Source organism: Telmatherina bonti (genome assembly GCF_933228915.1).
Source record: "Telmatherina bonti genome assembly, chromosome: 21".
Classification (NCBI taxonomy): Eukaryota; Metazoa; Chordata; class Actinopteri; order Atheriniformes; family Telmatherinidae; genus Telmatherina; species Telmatherina bonti.
The window spans coordinates 26,175,561-26,201,338 of NC_136630.1; the positions used below are offsets into that span (position 1 = coordinate 26,175,561).

Below are 25,778 nucleotides of genomic sequence, written 5' to 3' on the forward strand. Positions count from 1 at the left end.
TTTCCCACATGTGTTTGTTTTAATCTTGTTTTATGAATAAAATTATTTAATTTTATGTTTTTTTTAATTGTTTGATAACAATGATAACAATGTAATTAATTTGCCTGAAACAATTTCCTGTCTATAAAACTGTAGTCCACTGCAAACACTTGATCCTTAGCACAAAGTAAAACTGACACTCACATCTGTGGTCCATCCCCTTCATGCTGGCAGCCAGGAAACATGCTTCAGATACTGCACCCTGTATATTAATGGCTGCGTACAGCAGGGGCTATTCTAAGCAGGTTGTTCCAGTGGACAGCAGTGGGTCAGCGACACAGTGGGACAGATCTGCGTGAATGGACCAGGGACACTGGGGGAAGAGAAGGGACTGTATTACCTAACTAATTCCAGGGGAAAAAGCAGCCTCATCAACAACAGCCATTCTTGAAGAGGGATTAGCTCCTTGTCCATGCCGTAAGTGAACCAATAATAACACAGATTACAGGAGTGTGTGTCTGTTTGGTGGTTGCTAGAGACCAGCACACAGAAGCTGACAGGTCTTAGTAATATGTTGGTCCAAGCATGGAGTCGGTTCTCTGGAGTCATCATCAGTTTTGAAACTGGATTAGGTTTTATCTTAGTGTTTTCCAGTGTAAAGCTGGACAAGTAAGGTCATTCATTGCTTATAAATGAGAGGCTCCCTGGTTGCCTCCTCTGGAGTATCCTATAACAGAATCCCCACTGGTGAAATAGTGGAAGACATTCTGTGGTGGCACCATGGCCAGAATATATTTAGCTGTTCTCCTCAAACTCTCTTTACATGGCAAGTGTGTTAGCAAGGCATCCAAAAACAAATCCTTACTTCATGATGTTGAACACTGGAGCTATAAAACTATAGTTTAATGCTGTACAGACAGGAAAATGTTTAATATATTAATCCACGTGAGAAATAGGACCACAGATTAGAACCAAATCATCACACATCTATCATGTTTAAGGCAATATTGTGACAATAAGTGAAAAAGATTTATTCGAATGGTAGTGAAGGACAACAACATACTCATTTCACCAAAGAGAAAATATGGAGCTGAATTAGCAATTAATTAGGTTCTGGACTAAAGGCAGCTTAACAAGCTAACTTGCCATTCTGTTTATGAGATATGACGGTAGAAGTATGGGGTGCAAGCTAATTGGCTTCTGAGCTGCCAATGGAGGTTTTCACATCATAAATGAAGGTCCATGTGAAATGGAGAGCATGGCCGAACATGTTGTTCCAGAGACCAATGTTGTTGCTCTTCTGATTCTGCAATGCCATTACACTTCTTCAAAGCACACACTGACATGGTACAGCAAAGCTCTTTGATCAGTATGAACAAACAGAACAAGTTACAGTAGCAAAACCAAGGCGTGTTCTTTGCAGCATTGCGTTGTGATCTCAAGGGCTAGCAAAGCAGTGGATACAGAACATGTTAAAAGATGTCCAGCTTTCAACTGTTTGTTTCTGCATGCACTTTCAATCTCATTTGCTTTATTGTGATAGTAATAATACTGCGTTCTTTGTATACCTAAAAATCAGATTATGTGTCCTGTCAACCCTAACTTTTCCAAGCCTCAACTTTCTGACACCTCTGCTTTCTCCTCTACAGACCATGGGCCTGCCCTCGGTAATGGTGTTGCCCCTGCTGATAGTCATTGCAGCGGGGGTGTACTACATCTACAATGAAGTCATACAATTCTTGTCCAAGACCCAAGTAAAAAACAAAGTTGTGGTGATCACTGACGCTGTGTCTGGGGTGGGAATGGGTAAATGATCCTGTTTGTAGTCTCAATATTTTATTTTACTTGAATTAACAATGAATTGCTCAAAAATATCACAAAAAGCACTTTCAATGAAATGATCTTAGATGAGAAAGTGGTTTAGATGCCATTTCATAAATGCTATATAATATCATAAAGGACAAGATGAAGAACAATCTTCTAAATATAATCTGTAGTGTTTTAGATCAGCAGAAAGCAAAAAAACACGATGAAGTTAGTGCTGATGAAAGAACTATGTTATGTCTATAAACTTCAAACTAAGATTGAAGCTTAATATTTGAAGATATATTGAATTCAGAAAACAAGTTTACTTTTGCTGGTCACTTTATTGAGTCCACTGCCGAATTCAACCAGCTGTTGGAAACATCCCTGAGAGATTTCCTCCATGTTGACATGAAGCATCACACAGTTGCTGCACATCATGATGAGAATCTCCCGTTCCACCACATCCCAAAGCTGCTCTGTTGGACTGAGATCTGGTGACTGTGGAGGCCGTTGGAGGACAGTGAACTCATCGTCATGATGAAGAAAGCAGCTGGAGATGATGTGAGCTTTGTGACATGGTGCATCATCCTGCTGGAAGTTTCCATCAGAAGATGCTCCACTGTGCTCAGAAAGGGATGGACATGGTCAGCAGCAGGACTCAGGTAGGCTGTGCTGGTTAAACCATGTCATGCTGGTACTAAGGGGACCAAAGTGGGACCAGAAAACCTCCCCCCACCATCACACCAGCAGCAGCCTGAAGCCTTGATCCTGACGGCAGGATGGATCCATGTTGTCATGATGTTTCCAGCAGATTCTGATCCTACCATGTGAATGTGGAGCTGAACTGGAGACTCATCAGACCAGCAACGTTTCTCCATCTTCTATTGTCCAGTTCTGGTGAGTCTGTGTGAATTGTAGCCTCAGTTTCCTGTTCTTACTGACAGGAGGGAACCCGCTGTGGTCTTCTGCTGCTGGAGACCATCTGCTTCCAGGCTGGACGTGTTCAGAGATGATGTTCTGCAGATCTTGGTTGGAACCAGTTCTTACTGGACTTCCTGTTGTCTTTCCATCATCTCCAACCAGTCTGTCCATTCTCCTCTGACATCAACCAGACATTCTGGTCCAGACAACTGCTGCTCGCTGGATATTTTTCTTTTCTTCAGACCCTCTCTGGAAACCCTGGAGATGGTTGTGTATGAAAATCCCAGTATATCAGCCATTTCTAAGCTACTTAGAACAACAATGGTACGTTCAAAGTCACTTAAATCTCCTTTCTTCTTCATTATGATGCTCAGTTTGAACTTCAGCAAGTTGTCCTCACTATGTACATAAATGCATGTATCGTCTTGCTGCCATGTAATTCGCTGATTAAACTTGTGTTAACAATCAGCTGAACAGGTGGACTTAATAAAAGGATCAGTGAGTGTATGTCTTCCCAAAAATTTAAATCAGAGATTAAGGTAATTTAATTAAATTTGATATGAATTACGGTACGTATGAAGTCAGATTTACTTGACTGACTGGCTTCATTTGCAAAGTCTGTACAGAATGTGAATGTAAATTAAAGGTGCATCCTGGCCTGATGTTTCCTGGGATCAGAGCACCACCCTGTAACTGCTGCTTTCCCATTACAGTTCACATGACCTTGGATCATATTCGCTTAATGAGCTTAAAGGTTCTGGTAGATACATGAGTCAATCTAACCACCTTCAAATCAAGCCAAGTTACAAAGTCAGTGGTGTAGCTGCATTTGCAGCACAGCAATATTTTGGGCACTTTCTATATTTCATAAAATCTCAAATGATAGTTTTTAATCAAAGTATCCAACAAGTTTTTGTTCCTTCTGTTCAGAGTGCGCTCATCTTTTCCACAAGGGTGGTGCCAGACTGATCCTATGTGGGCCCAGCTGGGATAAACTGGAGTCTCTGTATGAATCTCTGACTATTGATGCCGACCCCAGAGAGGTAAGGAAATCCCTGTGGACAAACCACACAGCTGCAGACATAAACTTCTCTGCCTGCGTCAGTATAATGTGTAATATTTGGAGTCTTTGGCAGTAAAGTTTCATTTCTAAACAGAGAACAAAGCCCTCACCCCGCCGCAAAACAAAATCACTAGATAGCTAACAGGAAATAACATGTGACAGTGACACGGTCAGTTTCAGTATATCAGGACTTGTCCTTGTTTTTTTTTTGTTTTTTTTTTTTTATCATAATCCTGCTCTGCCTCAAGCTCCCTGATCACCACATCCTCTGGTCAACACAATGGAAGGACATCCTGTCCGACAGCACGCGGTTTTCATCTGCCTTTAATACATACAAGAGTCCATATTTCAAAGCCAGCTGCAAACAACATGAAGTAAATCAATACATGTTTACTACTGGACATGTTTCCCTGCCGAAAGCTCACTTTATCTCTTTGACCTACCTCTGCCTGTCTTTTTCAAGGATTTTATAGGCACCTGTGGCCTTCACCTGAAAGTAGCCTGGCAGGAAAGTGGTTAAATAAGGAGGAAGATGACTCCTAGTTAATGGCTGTGTGGCGCGGCGAGGAACACCAGCCTTTAAAGCACAGAGTGTCCCTTTAACCAGCTTAAAGGCAGAGTATGTAAGATTTCAAGGCGATTCTTTCCACCACCAGGTGGCAGACACCAGGTCGTGAGCAAAACCACAAAACTGCTACCTCCACAAACGACCACAGGTTGGCAGCAATGAGCAAAACTCACCCCTCCTCCTTGCCAGTTCCAATGAGGGCAGGAATCGTTTGTGAGCTGTAGCTCAGAACCGCTCTGCAATAAATGGGCTTATGCTCCCCCTACTGGTGGAAAAAAAGTACTTTTTTTTTTTACTGGTCAGAAAACATTCAAGAAGGGTCTTTGTCATTAATTAAGCTTGTAATTTAATAACGCATCAAATATGGACAGACAGGAACCTACATGTTTAAAAAACTATCTAATTATGATTGTAGTTATTTTTTTAGTTAATTTATTTTGAAAATATTGAGAATCTTATATACTCTACCTTTAACAATCCAGAGTGCAGAATTCATTTTTACATCAATAGCGGTATCTAGGAACTTTTGTGTTTCTAAAAATGCCAAAACAGTGACACACACAAGGGAGACAAGTGCCTGAATATGATTTGTGCATGTTTTGTGGAAGTCCACTAGCATTTAACTGGTTGCAGTTGCATCACACAACAAAAAGAAATGCCATCAATTGATTCCACATAACTTTAAAAGTTTAATAATTCAGATTTAATCTAGATGTTTCCCTTCCATACAATTTTTATGGCAAACCAAATCACCGTCTGTCCAATGTTGTCCAATTCTGGTCCTAAAAGACACATGACTTTTGAAGATTTTCTCAGTGATGTGTCCCATTTGAGTGGCTAATGCAGCATCCATCCTGCATCCTACATGCACTGTGAGATCTCTTCAGACAGGAAAAAACAGTCTTCTATTGAGTGTTGTCTCATCTTTTGCTCTGAGTCAAGTAAAATTTTGCTGCAGGGACAACTTGTAAGGTCCTGTTTCACAACCTCAGGAGGCTGCAAGCAGCAATGGTTTAAGAAATGTGAATGATTATGTCATTCTGCCGTCAAACCAGTCTGGAACAGGGAGTTCTAAGGTCAAAAAGTTACATAGCATTTCTTTAAGGACTACTGTCATCCAGGTTTTATCTGTTTCCTGCTTTGACACGTCTGATGGAAATGAATGCATATTTAAAAAGTTTGTGCAGAACTTGACAAGCTGTTGGGAAGATCCATTTAATTTAAATCCAGGTGAGTTGGAGCAGGTGTGGGTGCAGCAAGGGGATTTGTGTGAAATAATAGTCTACTCTAAGGCTGACAACGACAACTGGGGGAGTTCCATAGTAAATTGAAGTTAACAATAAAGGTTCAAAAGGTGCTGCAAAAGGTTCGCAGCACAGTGGCATAGTGGTATGCAATATAGCCTCACAGCAAAAGGCTTGCTGTTTTGAGCCTTGGCTTGGGGGAAGTTTGAACAGTGGCCTTTCTGTGTGGAATTTGCATGTACTCCCTGTGTATGTGTGTGTTCTTTCTGAATACTCTGGCTTCCTCCCACCCACAAGACCTGCATATTAAGTTAATTGATAACTTATCAAATTCTTTGGATAAGAAGCATCTGACAAATGATTGTGGAATAGAATAAATGCACCTGGATGATATTTTATTAACAACTGTCCTAAAAATATACACAAAGATTAAATCAATCAGTTATGAAAAAAAAAATAAATTAATAAAAGAAAAAAAAAAACTTGACCAACAAACCTGAAGATAACTTATGTGCATGAGCTTAGTGTTGGGATATAGTTGCTGTGTTCGCTTGTGTATATGGCAGTGCTCATCTACATCTGTGTATCTACTTGCTGCAAACAGCGAAAGCATTCTGCCACCAAAATGTTCGATATTGGAGGTTACCACTAGGGGGGAGTAGGTAGGAACAAGACTCTGAAATAGTGAAAAGGTCAGTTCACCAGCAACGTCATTTTGTTTAACAACAATTTACCAGTCTGTCGCTAAATATTAGACATGACAGCTTGCCAATGTTCATTGGATTGGAACAACTATAAAAATGCTGTATAGTTGCGAACAAGGTCCGAGAGGCGCTCTTTGATACTACCTTCCATTGCTTTTACCTCTGATATCGTGTTTATGTTCTTGTTAGCCTGAGTGCCTCCAGCATTCAAATGTATATTGCACCATCATGCACGCAATATGTTAACTTGCCTCAATGAGCAAACGAATGCTGAGAATTTGAGGGCACTATAATGTGGATGCATTGCCAGGAGCGAGTATGCTAGGGCTTATTTATGTAAATGGACCCATCTGTTTCTTTTTTTTTTCTCTCTTTTTTCTCTCTCTGGGCCCATCTGTTTCTAATGCTGTCATGTTGCTGCCATCCTACATGCGTCTTTTATTTTGCCATGGTTGTTAAGTCAGTTCATCCACTAGTGGGCAGTGTTGAGTTCAGAAAAATTAAGCAGGTGCAGACATTTAAAGACCACCAAAGCCCCAGCAGGGGATAATAAACATGACATTTACAATTAGCTGGATTGTCAGGTTACAGCAGCCATGCCAACTGCCGGCATGTAGGAGAATAACCGATAAAACACATTAAGAGGTAAACACCTGCCCTGATATGATGGCATTATGAGAGAGAGTGGGAGGGAGAAAATCCTCCAACACAGGAAATGATCTAAAACCTTAAAGATAGCGTCCTTCAAAAACCAGAATTGGACATCATTCAGTGTTAGTCTGAGGAGGGGGTCTATCTCCTCCAAAAGTTCCTTAAATCAAATCTTCGTTGTCTCTTTGCAATGTCTTGTTTTCGTATAAAAGAAAATCCTGTCTCTCTTCAGACATTTGCTCCAAAGCTGGTGATCCTGGATTTCAGTGATATGGACAGCATGGATGATGTGGTAGCTGAGGTGATGGAGTGTTACGGCTATGTAGATGTGCTGATCTGCAACACCAGTATGAAGCTGAAGGCTCCTGTTCAAAGTGTCTCTCTGGAATTAGATAGAAACATCATGGATATTAACTACTTTGGCCCAAGCAGTCTTGCTAAAGGTATGCATTTTCTCCCCACAAATGGCCTCCAAACAGAACATTAGTAGTTGGTTATTAGCTTACATTAGCTGTTATTGATCTAATCCAAGTGCCATTGTCTCTAAATAATAACAGGTGTGCTTCCGTCAATGGTGACAAGAAGATCTGGACACATCGTACTGGTTAACAGCATCCAGGGAAGACTGGCTGTCCCATTCAGAAGCTCGTGTAAGTTGCCAAATAAATTCATTTTACAAAATTTTACAAAATTGAAGAAAGAATTATCAGCCCTAAAACTAATCACTGTTCCTTAAAACAGCACTTTTTTTTTTTTACAATCTTTCACAATGTTAAAATCACACTCCTCAGTCTCCCCGGTAACGTCTATTCGGGAGTTCGGGAGAGGAGGGTCTGTTGGGTAGTCAAATCTCAGATTGAGGAGGAGCAATGCAGTTTTTGTCCTGGTCGTGAAACAGTGGACCAGCGGACCAGCTCTATTTCTACTTTGGTGTCCTAGAGGGGGCATGGGAGTTTGCCCAACCAGTCTACATGTGCCTTGTGGACTTGGAGAAGGCATTTGACCGTGTCCCCTGGGGGCTCCTGTGGGGGTACTCTGGGAGTATGGGGTACCGGACCCCCTTATCCGAGCTCTCGGGTCCTTGTACAACAGGTGTCAGAGCTTGGTCTGCTTTGCTGGAGGTAAGTCGGATTCGTTTCGGGTGAGGGTTGGACTCTGCCATGGCTGCCCTTTATCACCGATTCTATTCATAACTTATATGGACAGAATATCTAGGTACAGCCGAGGTGTTGAGGGGATCCGGTTTGGTGGCCTCAGGATTGGGTCTCTGCTTTTTGTGGATGATGTGGTCCTGTTGGCGTCATCTGGCCGTGATCTCCAGCTCTTGCTTGTGCGATTTGTTGCCAAGTGTGAAGCGGTGGGATTGGAATCAGCCCCCCCAAATCTGAAACCATGGTCCTCAGCCAGAATAGGGTGGATTGCCCTCTCCGGGTCGGGAGTGAGGTCCTGCTTCAAGTAGAAGAGTTTAAATATCTTAGGGTCTTGTTCACAAGTGAGGGAAGGATGGAACATGAGATCGACAGGCGGATTGGTGCGGTGTAATGCGGACTCTGCACCGATCTGTTATGGTGAAGGAGCTGAGCCAAAAGGCAAAGTCCTCAGTTGTCGATCTATGCTCCTACCCTCACCTATGGTCATGAGCTGTGGGTCGTGACCGAAAGAACGAGATCTCGCAAGCAGCCAGCTGAAATTATTTTCCTCCGCAAGGTGGCCGGGCTCTCCCTCAGAGATAGGGTGAGAAGCTCAGTCTTCTGGGACGAACTCATAGTAGAGACACTGCTACTCCACATCGAGAGGAGCCAGTTAAGGTGGCTCGGGCATCTGGTCAGGATGCCTCCTGGACACCTCCCTGGTGGGGTGTTCTGGGCATGTCCTTGCGGGAGGAGACACCGGGGGAACGCCTTGGGATGCCCCACAGAATTGGTAAATGTGGCTGGGGAGAGGAAAATCTGGGCTTCCCTGCTTCGGCTGCTGACCCCTCGACCCAACCCTGGATAAGCAGTGGAGAATGGATGGATGGATGGAATCTAAAAATAAATTTGCATCCAATTTTATATAATACATGGAGAATAATAGCTATCATAATCTTGGCCCATCCCCTATTTCAACACACACTACTGGCATTCCATAAATTTTCTGACCCTGCTCATCAGATACCAATTCATAAAAAATGCAAAGAAATTTGAACAAAAGTAAAAGTATCAGAAGGATGAATTCATTTATATTTTAAACAGCAGCAGAAATATACCACTTTCAGGGCAGGTAGAGTCAATGCTGCTCTCGGCTGCTGTTGCTGGATTAGCAGCTAGTTTGGTAGACCTGGCAGGATGTTTAACATCCTAGCAGGATGTTAAATACCTGCTAGTTGGCAATGAGCAGTCACTGCCTATGCTTAACATTAATGCTAGCTACTGCCTGCTAGATATACTAGCTAATTGAGTTGTTGGAAAGACTGGCAGCAGCAAGTGCTTCTGGTTAAGCAGATAGTTTGGCATACCTAGCAGCTGTAGCTCAGTGGGCCTTTCACAGCTGGCAGGTGACTGTTAGCAGTTGCTTGCTAGCGTAGCAACAATGCTAGCTATTATCCAGTTCTGCTAGCCATTGTAGGGGTTAGACAGTCTGGCAGCTGATAGTGTTGTTGGTTTAGTAACTACCATAGTTTGGCAGACCTGGTGGCTGTAGCCAACTGGAACTTTAAAATCTGCCAGACAGTTGTTAGTAGATGCTGGTTAGCCTAGCCACAACGCTACCTGCTGATGCTAATGTTGCAACTGAGTAAATATTTGACATTTATACTTCCCTCAGGAGATTGGTGAAGTTTTTTTTTTTTTTTTTTTAAATTTAATTTAATTCTTAGTAAATATTAGTCCTTTTAATGTCTGGGAATACATGTATCTGAGGTTTTTGATCACTTGTAATTAATTTTGTCAAATCAAATATTTACAGACCATAACAGATATTATTAGCACATTGGGGCTACTTTCTATAAAGAAATAGATCCACTTAGAAACAGTTGGTGGGATATTGTAATCATTATACAGAAATATCTTACAAACTATTGAAGGGTTTTTCCTACTTGTATGATGTAACATAGTCAGAAAACAATTATGCTCTGTTCAAAGGAATGACACTTCTTTACAGACTAGTTAAACCTCTTTTGTATTTGTTATAATTAGTATGTTGTGTTTCTTGGCAGATGCTGCCTCTAAACATGCAGCACAGGCTTTCTTTGACTGCCTGCGGGCTGAGGTGGAGGAATATGGAATCATTGTCAGCACCATTAGTCACACCTTCATAAACATGTCTGACCCTCCACCTGTTGAGGAGTCAGCTCCGAAACCAAACGCCCTGGCTGCATGTGAGTAAAGTGTGTTTGAAATGCCTCTTTTATGTTGGTTCCGAGTGAAATCTGAATCTGTCTGTCCTCAAACAGTTATCGCCAGCCAGCTGACACACGGCGTGCGCCCGTCAGTCCTGGCCAATGAGATTATGCAAACGGTGAACAGGAAGAGGAAGGAGGTTGTGTTGGCCCACCCCATCCCCAGAGTGGCCCTCTACCTCCGCTCCCTTTTTCCACCCCTCCTCTTCGCTGTGCTGGCGGCGGGAGTGAAGGACTCGCTGCTGGCTGAGCAAATGCAGTAGGAGGAGAGAACCAGAGATGTGAAATGAAGCGCAGCTCGAATGGAAATGCCAAAGATGATACAGTATGTGCTGAGAGCTCCAGGTTGTTCTGTAATGAGCGATGCCTGCTTATGGGGTAGTTTCTGATTCCATCTGAATACACTGTAAGCTGAAAAATAAAGGATATCATCTAAACATAAGACAAAGAAAGTTTTAAAAGGCATTGCTTACCTGTAATGGCTCCAGATGTGATTAGCATAAATTATGACTGTTTCACATTGTTTCCAAGAAATCCATTAAACAGTAATTACTTTGCTTTAGGGTTTCAATCATTGACATAAAAAAAGAAAAAAAAAACTGGCATCTTTTGTTGTTTGCATCATTATCGAACTGAGTTTAGATGCTGATTTTTGTAATTAGCTTTGATTTGAGAAAATAAATGACCTGTATGGGCATGAGCATGTGGCACAGTGGAACATGCCTGGACTTAAAGGTGCAGCGTGAAACAAAATCAAAGATCATCAGAAAAACAGAATATATTATTAAAAACAGTTTCTATTGGTATCTAATCACATAAAAAACTGTGATTTTTTTATACTCAGACTAATTTCTATTTATTTGCCATATGTACACATACATGGAGGCTGCCAAATTTCTTTCACCATTTTATTACGGTAGCTGTGAGTGGACAAACAACTGTGTGTGTTAAGCTTTAAAGCTGCTGGGCTTTGGTTGATATTGTGCTGTATAAGTTACACAGTAAAAGAACCATAGAAGAAGACAGTACACATCCTGTAGTGCCATCATGGCAGCAGCTTAGACTGCTGGATCTACTCAGACATGAAAATATCTTTTTGTCTGGAAGCATTTTGGCCATTTACAGCCACCGTACATTAACAACTGGGCTTGGTAATTGAAGTCATAACTATGTTCATCTTTCCAGACATGCAGGGATTACAAGTATTACGACTGCAATTTGAGGTACAGAAAGTGTTAAAGTATATTATCATTCATCCTGCCATTTGGTTGGACATTTCTGGAGGAGATTTTGTTCCTGTGCGAGTACAGAACAACTAGTAATGTTATGTAATTTAATTTGAACAGCAGACCAGTAACTTGTTTTAAAATAGCTACAGAATAAAAGTGTGGCCAGTTAAAGATTTATTGTTTTAATTTGTAAAGGAAGATGTAAGAAGTAAGAGATATGGAGATTCTTCTGACTTTTTTGTAAATAAAACAAAAAAAACAAAAAACAAAAATCAGGTTGAGACAGACGTTAGCAGCTAGCAACACAAATAATTGTGATCAGAAACCAGGATCCAGTCTGCTACCACCACCAGACAGTAGACCAGACCAGATCCCTCTACCACATCAAGTTCCACATACTGAACCAAAAACAACCAATTACTGTTTTATGGACCTTAATGAATGTAATCCAGATTGTAAATGTAAAGATTTTTATTTCTATGTCTCAAGTGTGACCACAGTTATCACAGCAGTGGATGTTAGAGAGAGGAACACAACTGTTTCCTTTCTCTTCTTCTGGTGTTTCTGGACCGTTGCAGACAACTTTATAGTGGTGCATTACTGCTACAAACTGGGGGTCAAAACTTATGAATTCTGAACTCAACACTGCTCACTAGTGGATCAACTGGCTTTACAACTATACCAACATTAAATTGTATGAAGTATGAAAACAAAGTATGACAAGGGGTAATATACACGTCCCCATTTACGTACATAAACTCATTTACAGACATGAAAATGAACAATACAGACATTTTCTGTGCAGATCTTCTATCTGAGCACAACAGTATGTCTTATAGCTTGTTCAAATATTTCATGAACTGGAAACTTTATTCTTTTTAAGCTTAAGAGCTTAAAAAAACATGTTCACTGTCATGTTTGGAGCACATGGCTGACCTGACATCTACTTAAAAGACTTGTAAAATGCTTTGAAGCAGGTCAGAGGTCAGAAATGATACCTCCAACTAGGAACAATCAGCCTGATTTTCCACCTCTTTTACAAAGATACATCCAGAGTAAAGAAGCTCCCAAATTAATTTCAGCAAAGTGCTGTTGAAAGGTAAGTCTGGAATAGTATTTCTGATACAATATAAAGGTTTATGTTTTATTTTATAACAATAAAAAGCACATTAATGTTTTTACAACAGTTCTACTGCTTCTTTTGGATGCTGTGTAGTTCACACACCACTAGATGTCACTGCTGAGTTAAAATGACAGAACCTAAACCAGGATTCACCAGATCTAGTCCAGTTGTCCTGCAGTTTTCCTATGTCTCCCTGCTGCAACACACCTGATTCTGATGCATGCTCAGCCGAAGGCTGATGCACAAGCATGAATGAGCCCAATATGCACAACTTTTGGAGAAAGAAAGAATTCATGGGGTGAACAACTCTACTGAGGAAAAAATCCAGCTGAAATTTAACCCAAGAACCAACAAGTAGAAACAAAATGACAAATTAACAACAACATTTTCGTCATTAATAACTTCAGAGTGAACAGATGTGGGAAAGGGTGCCTTTTGAGCAAATCATGGTCTGTGATTCCAAGAAATATTTAGGCGAAAGCAATACTCACTAAAACAGTTGCTTCTAAAGGTTTACAATCAGAAATGTAGAATTACAATCAGAAATGTAGAAAAATATGACATTTTCATTTCATTTTCTGGAGGCAAATAGTTGAAAAGGGAAAAAGAAGGAAACAAGTTTGTGTAAAGATTAACAAAAGGTGGAAAAAACAAATTAATATTTTTTCAAATAGTTCAAATTATGGCAAATATTACACCTGAAAAGATGGTACAGAGCAAAACAGGCTGCCCTTTGCTTTTGTTTATTTATTTACTTTTTTTTTAAAAAACATAAAGTTACATATTTTAATGTACTTTTAGATACGATCACACATTAAGTTTGAAGTAATTTACACATAATTAATTAAGAATGTGAAAAATGTGATAAACTAAATCTATCAATATATCCTTGTAAATTCACACTTACTGGCCACTTTTTTAGTTAACCTGTTATACAGCTGTTAACAAAGCTGGTCAGCAGAAGATGGAGAAACGTTGCTGGTCTGATGAGTCTCCATTTCAGCTCCACATCCACATGGTAGGATCAGAATCTGCATGAAACATCATGCAAACGTGGATCCATCCATTTCTTCATCATGATGATGAGTTCACTGTCCTCCAACGGCCTCCACAGTCACCAGATCTCAGTCCAACAGAGCAGCTTTGGGATGTGGTGGAACGGGAGATTCTCATCATGATGTGCAGCAACTGTGTGATGCTTCATGTCAACATGGAGGAAACCTCTGAGGAATGTTTCCAACAGCTTGTTGGATCTCTGACACCAAGAATGAAGACAGTTCTGGAGGAAAAAGGGTCATGATGTCCATGATGTACTAGACTACTCTGTATCTGATAAAGTGGTTGGTAAGTTTCTGTCTTCATTCATTCATTCATTCATTTTCCGAACCGCTTATTCCAATTCAGGGTCGCGGGGAAGCTGGAGCCTATCCCAGCCGGCTTTGGGCGACAGGCAGGGTACACCCTGGACAGCTCGCCAGTCCATCGCAGAGTTTCTGTCTTGTACTCTGACAAAGTGAAAATGATTGTATTTCCGATATCTGCCCTCCAGATGGCAGCAGTACATACCTAGTTTGGCTCCTAAAGCGTTCGTTTATACACCTGTCAATTTGGATGTGCAGCAAAATGTCCTTTACTTTTTCTGTAAAAACTATATACAGTACCAGACCAAATTTTGGATGTGTGTAGACTCCACATATGTTTGTGTTTGTTTTGTTCTGCAACGTATATATTTTCCAGTAATTCTTGGCCTTGCAGGAAGTATAAATAATCAATGATCAAGACAGTTAATCTTGATCATCATTGTCTTTTCTCTGAAACAAACATATGCCAAGACCTCTTTTGGTGCTTAAAATGTGTTTACACAGATGTGTAATGTTCAGTATATGTGTCATTTATAGATTTAGAGCACTTATCACTTCAGGGCTGGAGGAGAGGAGGTGCTGCCACTTTAGTTAGATCAATGCTCATCAGTGTGCTCTCAGCCTGATGTATATTCTGCTCTTCAACACATCCAAGACATTATATCAGTAACAACTAATCGTAAAAGATGGTTTACTCTCCTGGTAACGATAGAGATGTAAATGTAGATTAAATTCAGCTGATCTGGTCCGAACAGAGGGTGTGTATTTTTGGGTATGCATGGGGAAGAGGCTATATGTGTCAACTCCAGCTGGTACACGGGATGGTGTCCTCCAGGTCACTCTCCTCTGGGGACTTCTGCATCTTTTGTCTCCGGTGCCTCAGGACAGGACCATCCTCTAATGCTCACATGAATAAATGGAGCTCTGTGACATTTCCACATGTCAAACAGGAAAGATTTCCTCAAAGAACCCAGCCGGACTCTCCAAATTGGCATTTTGATCAGACATATTTACATATATATGCCACGCAGAACTGCCAGCTCATGCTGGTTTGCCTGCGTGTGATGGGGGTGCACATATGAATAATTATCTAACAGGAGTTTCCAGAGAGATCATGAGCACGTTGTAACATATCAGCCATTAAACTGTCAGATTTATTACAGCTTAAAGGTAAATCAAAAGGCATGGAGGTGCGCAGCAGCATCTGTGGATCATCTAAGCCTAATAGTTTCTCTCAATCACCCGTCTGGGCTTTCTGGTGAGCAATATGTTGATAAGACGCAAACACGGTGAAGATGATTGTCCTAAAACGATATTCAGGGTGATGCTTCCTCAATCCGAAGCATCACTTATATATGAGAATAACCTCACAGGGATGGCTGTCGCACAGCAATGGTCTTTCTATGAGCGAGGTGATCACCCTTATCAATTTTTAAAGGCCGCGTTATTGACACTAACCTGACTTATGGAGGTTATACAGAGGCCATGGTAATGATTCCCCAAGCCTTCACATAAAACACTGGAGGAGTTGGCTCTCGCGTTGAAATACTGGATAAAAGCAGGTTTTACTGCTCCTTTACTGTAATGTCTTCTTTGTGCGTCTGTTGTTGATATTTGTTGTATTCAACCTGGAACGTAAGCAGCCTCCATGTCACTGAGGTTCACATCATTAAACATAATCATTCCCTTTTACCGTAAACGGCTTTCAAGCTTTCACCGATACGTGTCGACGAAGTTGCAACTGGTCTACAAAGACCAGCAAAAATCCTACAGGTCTGTTTATATATAGCTTTAGTTTATAGATAGCTGTCAGGACTTAGTGTATGTATCATGTTTGTACTCCACAAACTTCTTTTTTCAACATTCATGGCCTTTAAAACAGGAAGAACCGCCTCTTCAAGGATGACTAAAGGCCCATTTATGCTACCCCCCCCCCCCCCAGTCTCTTTTATATTGCTCCTGTTGTTTAGTCAGCTCATCCACTAGGGGGCAGTGCTGAGTTCAGAGTTCACTTCTAGGTTTTGATCCTAGTTTGTAGTGGTAATGCACAGCTATAATTATTTACGACCGCCCAAAAACACCAGAAGAGGCAGAAAAATTAAACTAAAAGGTATTTTGCTTATCTCTTCAACTTCTTTGGCATCTTTTCAAGCAGATTTTTTTGCTTTTATTTCTTGTTCCACTTCTGTGGTTTGTTCACTTTGCTGGTTGTGTGTCAGATATACAACTTAACACTTCCCCTTGCAATTTTTATTTCCACGTGTAGAGTCTGCCAGATAAAAAAATCTCCTTGTATTTATAAAAAAAAAAAAAAAAAAAAAAAAAAAAAATCCTTATCTGTGTACTTACCTTCAGCAAGTCCTAGGATTGCACTCTCCTGGACTGAGATATCTTCTGTGCCACTTTCCCAGTTTGGAGGCGGTAACTGCCTCCAGTACTGTCTTCCTTGATGGTCCAAGAAACATCAACTGACTTAAATAAGCTGTTTTTTTTAGAGGAGAAATTTTCATATCTGTCCATTTACTAACCCCCCAAATAATAAGAAAAATATATAGTGAATTATGCTGGTGTTATTGGTGTAATTATCACGGGGTGTGGTTTTGGCTCAGCCAGAGCCCTGACTGGTGAGGCAGAAGAATTTGGTTAGCCTGGTTCAGGGGAACAGAGCCAGGTGAGTCTGATCAGCACAGCTGCGGTCCTTTCCTAATCAGTTTCTCCTCTTTATATGCCGAAGTCCTGGCTGCCAAAACCCAAAGCCAGCCTGATGCTATCCAGACTCACAATGCTGCATAAAAGTGGGTGCAGGGTAGCTGTACTACTGATTGTGTGCTGGAAGTGTAGGAACCACTGCTTGTGTTGTGGAACACCACATGGATTGTATATGTGTATGCAATGTACGGGCTAGTCTCACATACATGTTGACAAAAACATTGATGGACATGTCTATGATTTGTTCTAATCTATTCTTCATATCAGAATCTGTTCTTCATTAAAAACTTGCCTTTTTTATCTTTAAGGCAGTGACTTCAGGATTTGTCTCCTTACAATAACAGCTGTACATGCTGATATGAACCCCTATTTTTAATTATAAAGCAAAATATGTTAGATTTTTCTTTGTGATGTAGATAGTGGCTAATCATTTAAGCGTTTTCACATAGAACAATTTTACACTATTCAACTGTTATTCCTGTATAAATACATGACAGTTCTTTTATTACTGCTGAACCAATAGGAAAGCTGTGTGTTAGCTGATGTACTGTAAACAGAAAAAGGGAAAAAACCATCAACAAGGGTTTCAAACTTTAAGTATTGTAAGTAGAGTTGAAGCCCTGTGATGGACTGGGGACCTGTCTCTTTCCCAATGGTTGCTGGGATAGACTCCAGCTTCCCAGCGACCCTGACGTGGATCAAGCGGTTAAGGAAATGGATGGATGTAGAGTTGGAGCCTAAACCGAAACAGAGGATGAAAATAAGAGATTGAAGGCTGATACAAAACTTTTCTTTCCTGATGGACTTTTAAAAAAAACCATTTCTGCTCCCTTACATCTGTAAATGGAGACATTAGTTTCAAATGTTATCATGCGATGCCAACCTTGTGCTTCCATGTGTGACATTGCAATAGTTGTAAAGTTCATTTATCCATTAGTGGAGAGTGCTGAGTTCAGAGTTCACCACTGTGTTTTGATTCTATCTATGAAGTTGGAAGGTTTTCTGAGTTTACCTGCAAACCTACTCTGTTTGTTTGTTCCATGTAGCTTCATGGCTCACTGATTAAACTGTTCTGTCAAGAGATAATCGCAGCATCACATCTTGAGATGGGATTTTTTTAGTCATATAAATGCCTTTCTAATCCCTCAGTCTTGTGTGGCTTAAAGATTAAACATATCAAATCTTGAAGGGAAAGTTAGGCTTAATCTCTCATAAATCCCAGTGTGCACCGTTATCTTCTTTCACTTCAGGAATTCTCTTTCACTGATAAAACAGAATAAAACCAGGTTACCTGTTACACATTAGAAACTGTTTTAATATTTATTCTTTTAGTTTTGATCACAAAAACATTATAATATTTTTTTTATAACCCTTAAATCACTAGGGTCCGTGATTTAAACATAAAATTGTTCTTTGGATCGAGATTTGGATTTCATAGAACCCTTTAAAAATATGAGTCGTTAAAGTATCTTGATTTTTTTTTTTTTTTTTTTTTTTTTAAATTTATTTGGTTGTCAAATAAGTAAATTGAATTCTGTGGAACCCCATAATAAATGTCAGGAGCCGATTTGGAAAGATTTAAGCTTCATCTAGCTCAATGATAGAACCAGAATTTTCTGGAAGGTTTTAATTGTTTCAAGAAATATCTGTATTTACACAAAACCACTGAATGCGTTGCAGTAAATAAGCCAGGCCTGTAGTTGCTGGTGTAACACTACCACCGAAATGTAAAGAAAATTATACATGCAGGAGACACAAACCTGTGCAATGTAACGAAGAAGATGGAGAATTCTCCATCTCCACAGGAGGAGAAGATCTGAGGCCTTTTTATGCTAGACACAAGGAGACGGATATACAAACAGTTTTGTCTTGTGTTGTGTGTGTTGGTTGTGCACGTAATTTGGTATGTTTTTAAGGTTTTCATTAATCTGTTCCTTGCTGCAGCAAATGCAGTCCCACCAGAAATCGTGAGGGCGGTGACGAGTTGTATAGCTAACACTTCGCCAGTGAAAGGAACCATCCCAGCAGAAGAAGAAAAGGAAGAAAATGATGCATAAACTGTCACATAAAAACACATGAAGAAGTCAGAATAAGTTGAGAACAACAAAAAACCTTTTGGGTACTTCTTCTACTGTTTCTAGTGTTCTTGAATGGCTGGAAACAACTTTGTAGCAGTGCAAAAGTGTAAGTGAATTCTGGACTCAGCACTACTCAAAAGTGGATAACGGGCTTAATAGCTTTGACAAGGTAAAAGACATATGAGAGGGATGACATACGACAATGTTTGAAACAGATGTACCCATTAACATACATAAGGGCTCTTTGTCGGCCTTAATCTGCCATTGTTGTCGCCGATCTTTGGGTTTGTTCATGCAGGTTAAGGTAGAGGTGGGGCTACGCTATCATCAGTTCAGCAAAACATGGAAAAAAAGCAGGAGTGTGTTTCATACTTTATTTCACACACTGGTCAGACAAAGCTGAAAGGGCTTTGAACCCTTTATAGATGCTGCTTGATTAAGGTGAGAGCAAGTATAGTAGGCAACCTTATGCTGAATCAGTTGCAAAACTAAGAAAAAATGTTGCAAAACTGAATTGTGTTTTGTGTTGGTCTAAAAGTTCACTTGTGCTTGACGCAGAAAATAGATACGCAGGTGGACAAGGAGTTTTGTCTGTTTTCTGTTTGTTACTTGTGTAATTTAGTGTGTTTTCAGGGTCCTTGCGGATCTGTCACATGATGCAGATGACAGGGCAATACCAATGGAAATTGTTGGGGCAATATTGAGTTGTATAGCCCACATGAATCCAGCGAAAAGAACAAATAAGTGAAGAAGAGAAACGAGAAGATGACAAAGAAATCACCAAATAAAAAGTACCAGGAAAAGAGACAGAATAAGCTAATAATGACAAAAGAAATTTTATTGTTCTATTTCTTCTGGTGTTTTTGGATGGTTGTCAACAACTTGATAACTGTAGATTACCGCTACCAACTGGTGTCAAATGACGAAGTGAACGCTGAACTCAGTATTGCCCTCTGGTGGATGAGCACGATGGCAACGTGAAGGACGCATGCAAGTTTGAGGACTGCAATGTATGCAAACGTTTGAAACTGATGCATCCATTTATGTATGTAAGGGAGCATCAATAGGCCTAAAACCATAATCCACTGGTTGTCCTGTTATTCTCTCTACAAAGAGACTTTTCATCCCCAGAAAATCTTCCCCAGTTCACAAGCAAGACAATAATCACCTGTATCTGAACAATGCCCCCCCCTACAGATATTTACATTAGGCCTCTGTTCAGCTACCTTCAAAGCAAAGCCTTGAATTATAACCCCACCATAAAAATAGTTTAAACTTGATTTTGTTCTTGCTTTTGAGGCCAAAGGAACAAGAAAAAAATTCCTTCTTGTCTGGTCCATTCATACTCCATGAGAAGCTTCGTCTGCAATGAGGGAGGGATCACTGTGGGCGGTGATGTCTGCTTTGTGTGCAATTAACCCAGTTACTTCATATTTAAGGACAAACTTTGTGTGCAGCAGGGCGGGTTGTGCATGCAGCTGTGTCTGTGTGTTTTAATGCCACATGTTTGTAACTTTCTCACCCCCACAATCAGCTGGTTTTTTTTGTTTTTAAAAAAAAAACAAAACAAAACTTTTTAGCTGCAACAGCAAAAATGCAAAAGCAGCAATTGTCCACTTCATGCTTTTCCATGTTAACCATGCCCTCCTCAAATTCTATTCTATTCTATTCTACAGTCATTTAGCAGATGCTTTTATCCAAAGCGACTTACATATGAGTGAGAACAACACAAGCACAAAATCAAACAGTAGAGGACATCATAGGAAGATGCATCTGCATCCACTTGGATGCAGATCCTTGCATGAAGTGCTACAGGCTTTTTTTTTTTTTTGTTTACTCCCTTCCCACCATATAATATCATCTATGTTACAATACAAAGAATTAATATAATAAAGTTTGTTGCAAAGAACTGGGCTAAATTTTCCAACTTTCCACTAAATGTAGCTATACTAAGTGTTGAAGTGCTCCTTGAAGAGCTGAGTCTTCAGCTTGCTCTTAAAGTAGACAGGGACTCTGCAGAGCGGACAGAGTTTGGGAGATCATTCCACCATTGTGGCACAACAGAGGAAAAGAGTCTGCTGTCGAGAGGGAGTGTAGGCCTGGATTAGGAAGTGATGTCCAAACAATCATACAATACTTACATACTTACATACAATAGCCCAGCAGGAAATAACTTCTACAAGCCTGATGTGTCGAGAACTGTCTTCAATTACATCCGTAAGAAAAAAAATGTCGTAATTTTCTTCTCTGGGCCTCGAGAACAAGAAAAAAGTTTCTCATGGAGGGCATAACAAGCTTTAGTCATATTCATAATGAACCCCCCAAAATATCTCAAGTTTTACTTATTTGAGTTTTTATAGATCCAGTCAAATAAAAAAAAGAGGTGAGCCTGATAAAACATTAACTGGTAGTTTTAGGTCATGGCTAGGTTTCCAGACATATATATTTATCTTTTGTCCATTAGTATTGGAAAGACAAACAATATGTAGATGGTCTTGTAGATTTCTTCTGGTCCTTTTTATAGATGAGTTGATCATAATTAAAACAACTTTCTGGTTTTGTTGTAGGCATTAGTAATTCCATTTTTCTTTTTCAAAAATAAAAACTTTAAAACAGTTTTACATTTGTGAGCAATTGTTGCTGCAACATTGAGTTCAGTATGTACCTGTATGTTTTCCCTGTGAGTTCTCTCCATGTACTTCAGCTCTCTCAAACTTTAAAAAATGTGAAGGTTGATGATTTTAATTTGACCCTAAAATGTGAGCATGCATGGTTATTTCTGTGATGGTCTGGTAATAAAATAGCACCCCCTCCAGTGTGTGCTGCTGTAGGCTCCATTCAGTCTCCCACCACCCAAAATCAGATCAAATTTATGGACTGATTGATTTCTGCTCTTCTATATAGCTTAAAATAAAATATACTGAGGCAATGTGATTGAGATAAGTTCAGTTCATTTCTCGCATTGGGGGTCAGTGAGGAATGGTAGAATTGTATTGAAATAAGAAAATTTTCTTTTACAACACTTACATACATTCACTTTGATGTAGTACACTGTCTGCACTGTATACTTACTTGTACTTGATGTACTTTAACGACACTTAATGTAAAATGTAAAAAAGAAAAAAAAAAGAAGTAATTTATTGCATAAGGATGGATTATTTGTAAAAAACCACATGTTAGCATATGCCCACATGTCCAAAATCATGGACATGATTACTAAATCCAAAATAAGAGAAAGCTAGCTAATTAGCTGTACCTTGGTTCAGGTGTGAACCCAGTTGTAGCTCTTTATAGACATGTAGTAGCACCTCCAGCAGTTTGCTGTTAGCTGGTAGCTTACAGCAGCATTTGTAGAGAGCTAGCATATTAGCTGTTATAGCATGGTCCAGTCATAACTAGCTAGCTAGCTCAATTCTGGGTTGTAGCTTGGTAGTGCTAAGAACTATTGTAACTTGTAGTTAAAACATTCTAGCATAACTTTTAGCATGCTAGCTAACTGGTGCCTTGTCTTATAGCCATTATGGCAACAACTAATAGCGAATACTAAAAAGTCATTATGAATACTCCAACCAGGAACTAAGGAACAACACTCAGGAAGAGTGTACATATAATACGCCAAAACAACAGTTTAACTTCCTCATTCACTTTAAAAGCTGAACCACTCAAAAAAAAAAGTTTAATTAAGCCTTTTAATTTTGTGAGGGTTATCACACTTGGTTCACTGTTTATTTCTAATAAAGAAAAAAAGTTAAGGTGGGGAGTTGTGGGGGTGTTTAAACTATAACTATTCAGTTTGAACCATAGTTTAATCCAAAATTTCCATTCTGAAGTGTCTTATTGAGCGTGAATTAAAGACGCACATATAATGATTAATATTGCCAGACTGCACAAAAAGTTTTTAAGGAGGTGGAAAGACATTTTTAATATCTTCCATCTCAAAGCATGCTGCTCACATTCTGCATAGATAAATTTGGTGCTAATTAGATTAGTGGTTGCTACGTGCATCACAGAAATTGACCAAAACCAACTGACTTTAGCGGATGCCTCAACACAGAAAGTGAAAGTAAAAATTGTGAATAAATAAATAAATAAATACATAAAGTTGACACAGTTTAACATGATATCAGTGTTTTTTTTTTTGCCACAGCCACCTTGGTGAGCTTCTGGGTATTGAGTTCTGATGAGCCATCCCTGTTTGTGCATATTATATGAGAGCTTTGGGAATCCAAATGCAACAATATTGACACTATGCAATTAGAGTGGGGTCAGTGGGTCTGCTGCTTTTTCACAGGAAGAAAAGCTGGAGCATCACAGGAATCCTGGCTGGGAGAGAGAGTACGCACTGGCACACAAAAGCAAATAAACTTGAACACACATTCACACAAACAGTTCCAATTCTACCCACCCCCACCATTGCACACAGCCTCACACCCTCTCCTGCTCCTCGTCTAAATTAGAGCCGGGTGATAATAGACAGAGGGGGTGGCTAATGAAACAGAAGGGGCACCAGGCAAGAAGGGATTTCTAAAGCCCGCTGTGCCTGGATGCCTTGACCTCGGCTCGGGTCCTCACCCTCTTGGCCTCCTTGGGCCACAACAGTCTGACCCAGCAAGACTTGAAGAGTGACAGATGCTTTTGAGAAGACTTGATTGGATTCTTCCTTGACAGAAGAAAGTACCTCTTCGTGTCCACTTCACAATGCAGAATTAGCATGCGTGTGTGCTGCAGCATACCTATCAACTACAAGAGGATCATATGAATGACTCTTTAATGGCCTAGAATAACGCCAGAGGAAAAAACATATGCAGACGTACATGAAACTTTTAATGTAGTAACACCACACAACCAAGATCATATTACAGAAGCCATTAATCTATTCTGATCCTGGTTATTGCAGTATAGAGATTACAGAAAGCATGACTGCTTGCTACACTGCTACAGAAACCAAGACAATAAACAGCAGCCAGGTGGTCCAAGTAAATTTGATTAACTGATAATCAGAAAGTGTGAACATCCTAATTATATATGTTTTGGTTATTTTCTGACCTGGAGCATTCAGATGTGGTACACAATATCAAGGAGGAAATACATCAACAATGATATGATCTTAGAGAAGATGCTGCCCATCCATCTGTAAAGGGCTATTTAAAGGGGTGCTATTGTGGTATTTGGAGTTTTCTGAGCTTTCTACAGTGTTACAGTGTTGAATCCTCATCAGACATGTGAACGGCATTGTTTTTTTATCACCTAAACGCATGTTTGAGTTTGAGTTTGAGTTCCAGCACGCGCTCCGTTCGGTTTCCATGGCGACGAAAAACGCGTCGTTTTAGAGAGTTTTTTCTACTTGGAAATCCTTGTGACGTCCCGGGGGATAAGGTTCGGTGATTGGTTACCTTCTACTGGTTAACAAGGGCATGTACAAATACATCAGGCGGGTGGAAAACGTGGGATAAAGTTATTTCCAACGATGGCTGGTGAGTTTACCAAAGAGAGACATCCTGCTGCATTCGTTGCTGTGGGTTGCTGTTTTCCACTTCGTTTTCAGGGTTGGATTCAGGTTCCAACATGTAGGGCAGTATGCTATGTGTTGACATTGTATTTTATTTTTTTTATTGAGTTCATATTAGCCTAATCCTTCTGTTTATGAGATGTTACAATGAAGGCGAAAGCAGTTGCGGTGCGCACTCCCGATGTAGTGCAGTGGCGGGAGGTGGGGCTTAATGCGGAAGAGTCTCAATCCACTCGTTTTGCCCGCAGGCTGATCTGACAGCCTTCGGAGAGGGTCGGTCTGAAGTAAATAAAGCCATTTGTGACAATAACTCGATCAATCCCAGCCCTTCTGGGCTCAGAAATAAAATTAAATTAGCCTGAAATGCACATAATAGTTCCACTTTAAAGACCAATATTCTTACAGCCTCCTTTGGCTATTTTTTAGTTTTTTGCAACAGACTCTGAAATTAAGTTAATTTGTCCCCATTTCTTCTTTCTCACAATCCCTGCTACTAAACAATTATAGTTGCTAATGTTTTGTTATTGTATTTAATATAATTGTTATCTATCTTTGCGCTGTTTGTGACGTAATTTTGTTTTCTTAGTTTTCCTGTTTATTATTATGACTGTGCTGCCTTTTTTGCTTAGGCTTGCCAGGTCTTAATTTAAAATAGGTTTTCAATTGGTTTATAAATAAAAGTTTGACTGGTGACATTCAAAACAGCTATGAGCTATGCTAGGAGTGTACATCCCAGTAGGTTCACCCCAAGATCCAACTGTGCAGTACTCAAAGAAACTGAAAAATAGCCAAGTGCTAAATCTCAGACCAGTGGCAGAGATAAACTTTTAGACTTGGGGTGGCCAGTGGATGGGCAAGATTTTATTCGTGAAGACCATATACTAGTGAAACAGTATCATGTAGCACTAGCTTAGTCAGCACAAAGTAACATGAATAATCTTTCATCACTGTTATAGTTTCTCAGCTTCAATGTAAATATAAAAATTCTGATCAGCATAGTTCATTTGTAGTCTCTAAAGACACTAAATTGAAAATGAATATGGTTCCCACATTATCTTAAAACTAACCTAACGCTAGCATATAACTAGATTAGCACTGCTACAAAGCTTCATGCTAACATCAGGCCAGCAGTAGCTGTACTTGCACAGGGACATAATCTTTTCAAGAAATATGGAGAAAAAAGTTCAGAATTCTGTTTTAAATGACTAACTACTTTAAAATGTAATTCACTGGTGCAGTGATACTGGTAATCCATGGAGGTCTGGGAAGTCGTTTCTGGCCTCCTCCGGTGACATGTCAATTCCCCGCTTTGTCCACTTAGATTTCAGAAGTGGCAAGTGCTAACCTGAAGTAAATTTTAATTTCCTTGTCATTTGTTAAAAATATTAACATCTTTCTGCTCATTGCTAGAAGAGATTTAGTCCCTGTGAAAGTACAGCTGCTAGGTTTATGTA

At 39.9% G+C, this 25,778-nt stretch overlaps 1 protein-coding gene across 1 annotated transcript; it reads left to right on the top strand.

The window, feature by feature from the left end:
* Positions 1-258: 258 nt before the first annotated feature.
* Positions 259-10,873, top strand: dhrs7cb (dehydrogenase/reductase (SDR family) member 7Cb). Its single transcript, XM_079260902.1, has 7 exons — positions 259-456; positions 1,629-1,785; positions 3,637-3,749; positions 7,169-7,379; positions 7,494-7,586; positions 10,133-10,294; positions 10,370-10,873. Exons 2-7 carry the CDS (start codon positions 1,632-1,634, stop codon positions 10,576-10,578), a joined length of 942 nt encoding a protein of 313 aa, XP_079117028.1. The 5' UTR covers positions 259-456; positions 1,629-1,631; the 3' UTR covers positions 10,579-10,873.
* Positions 10,874-25,778: the final 14,905 nt, after the last annotated feature.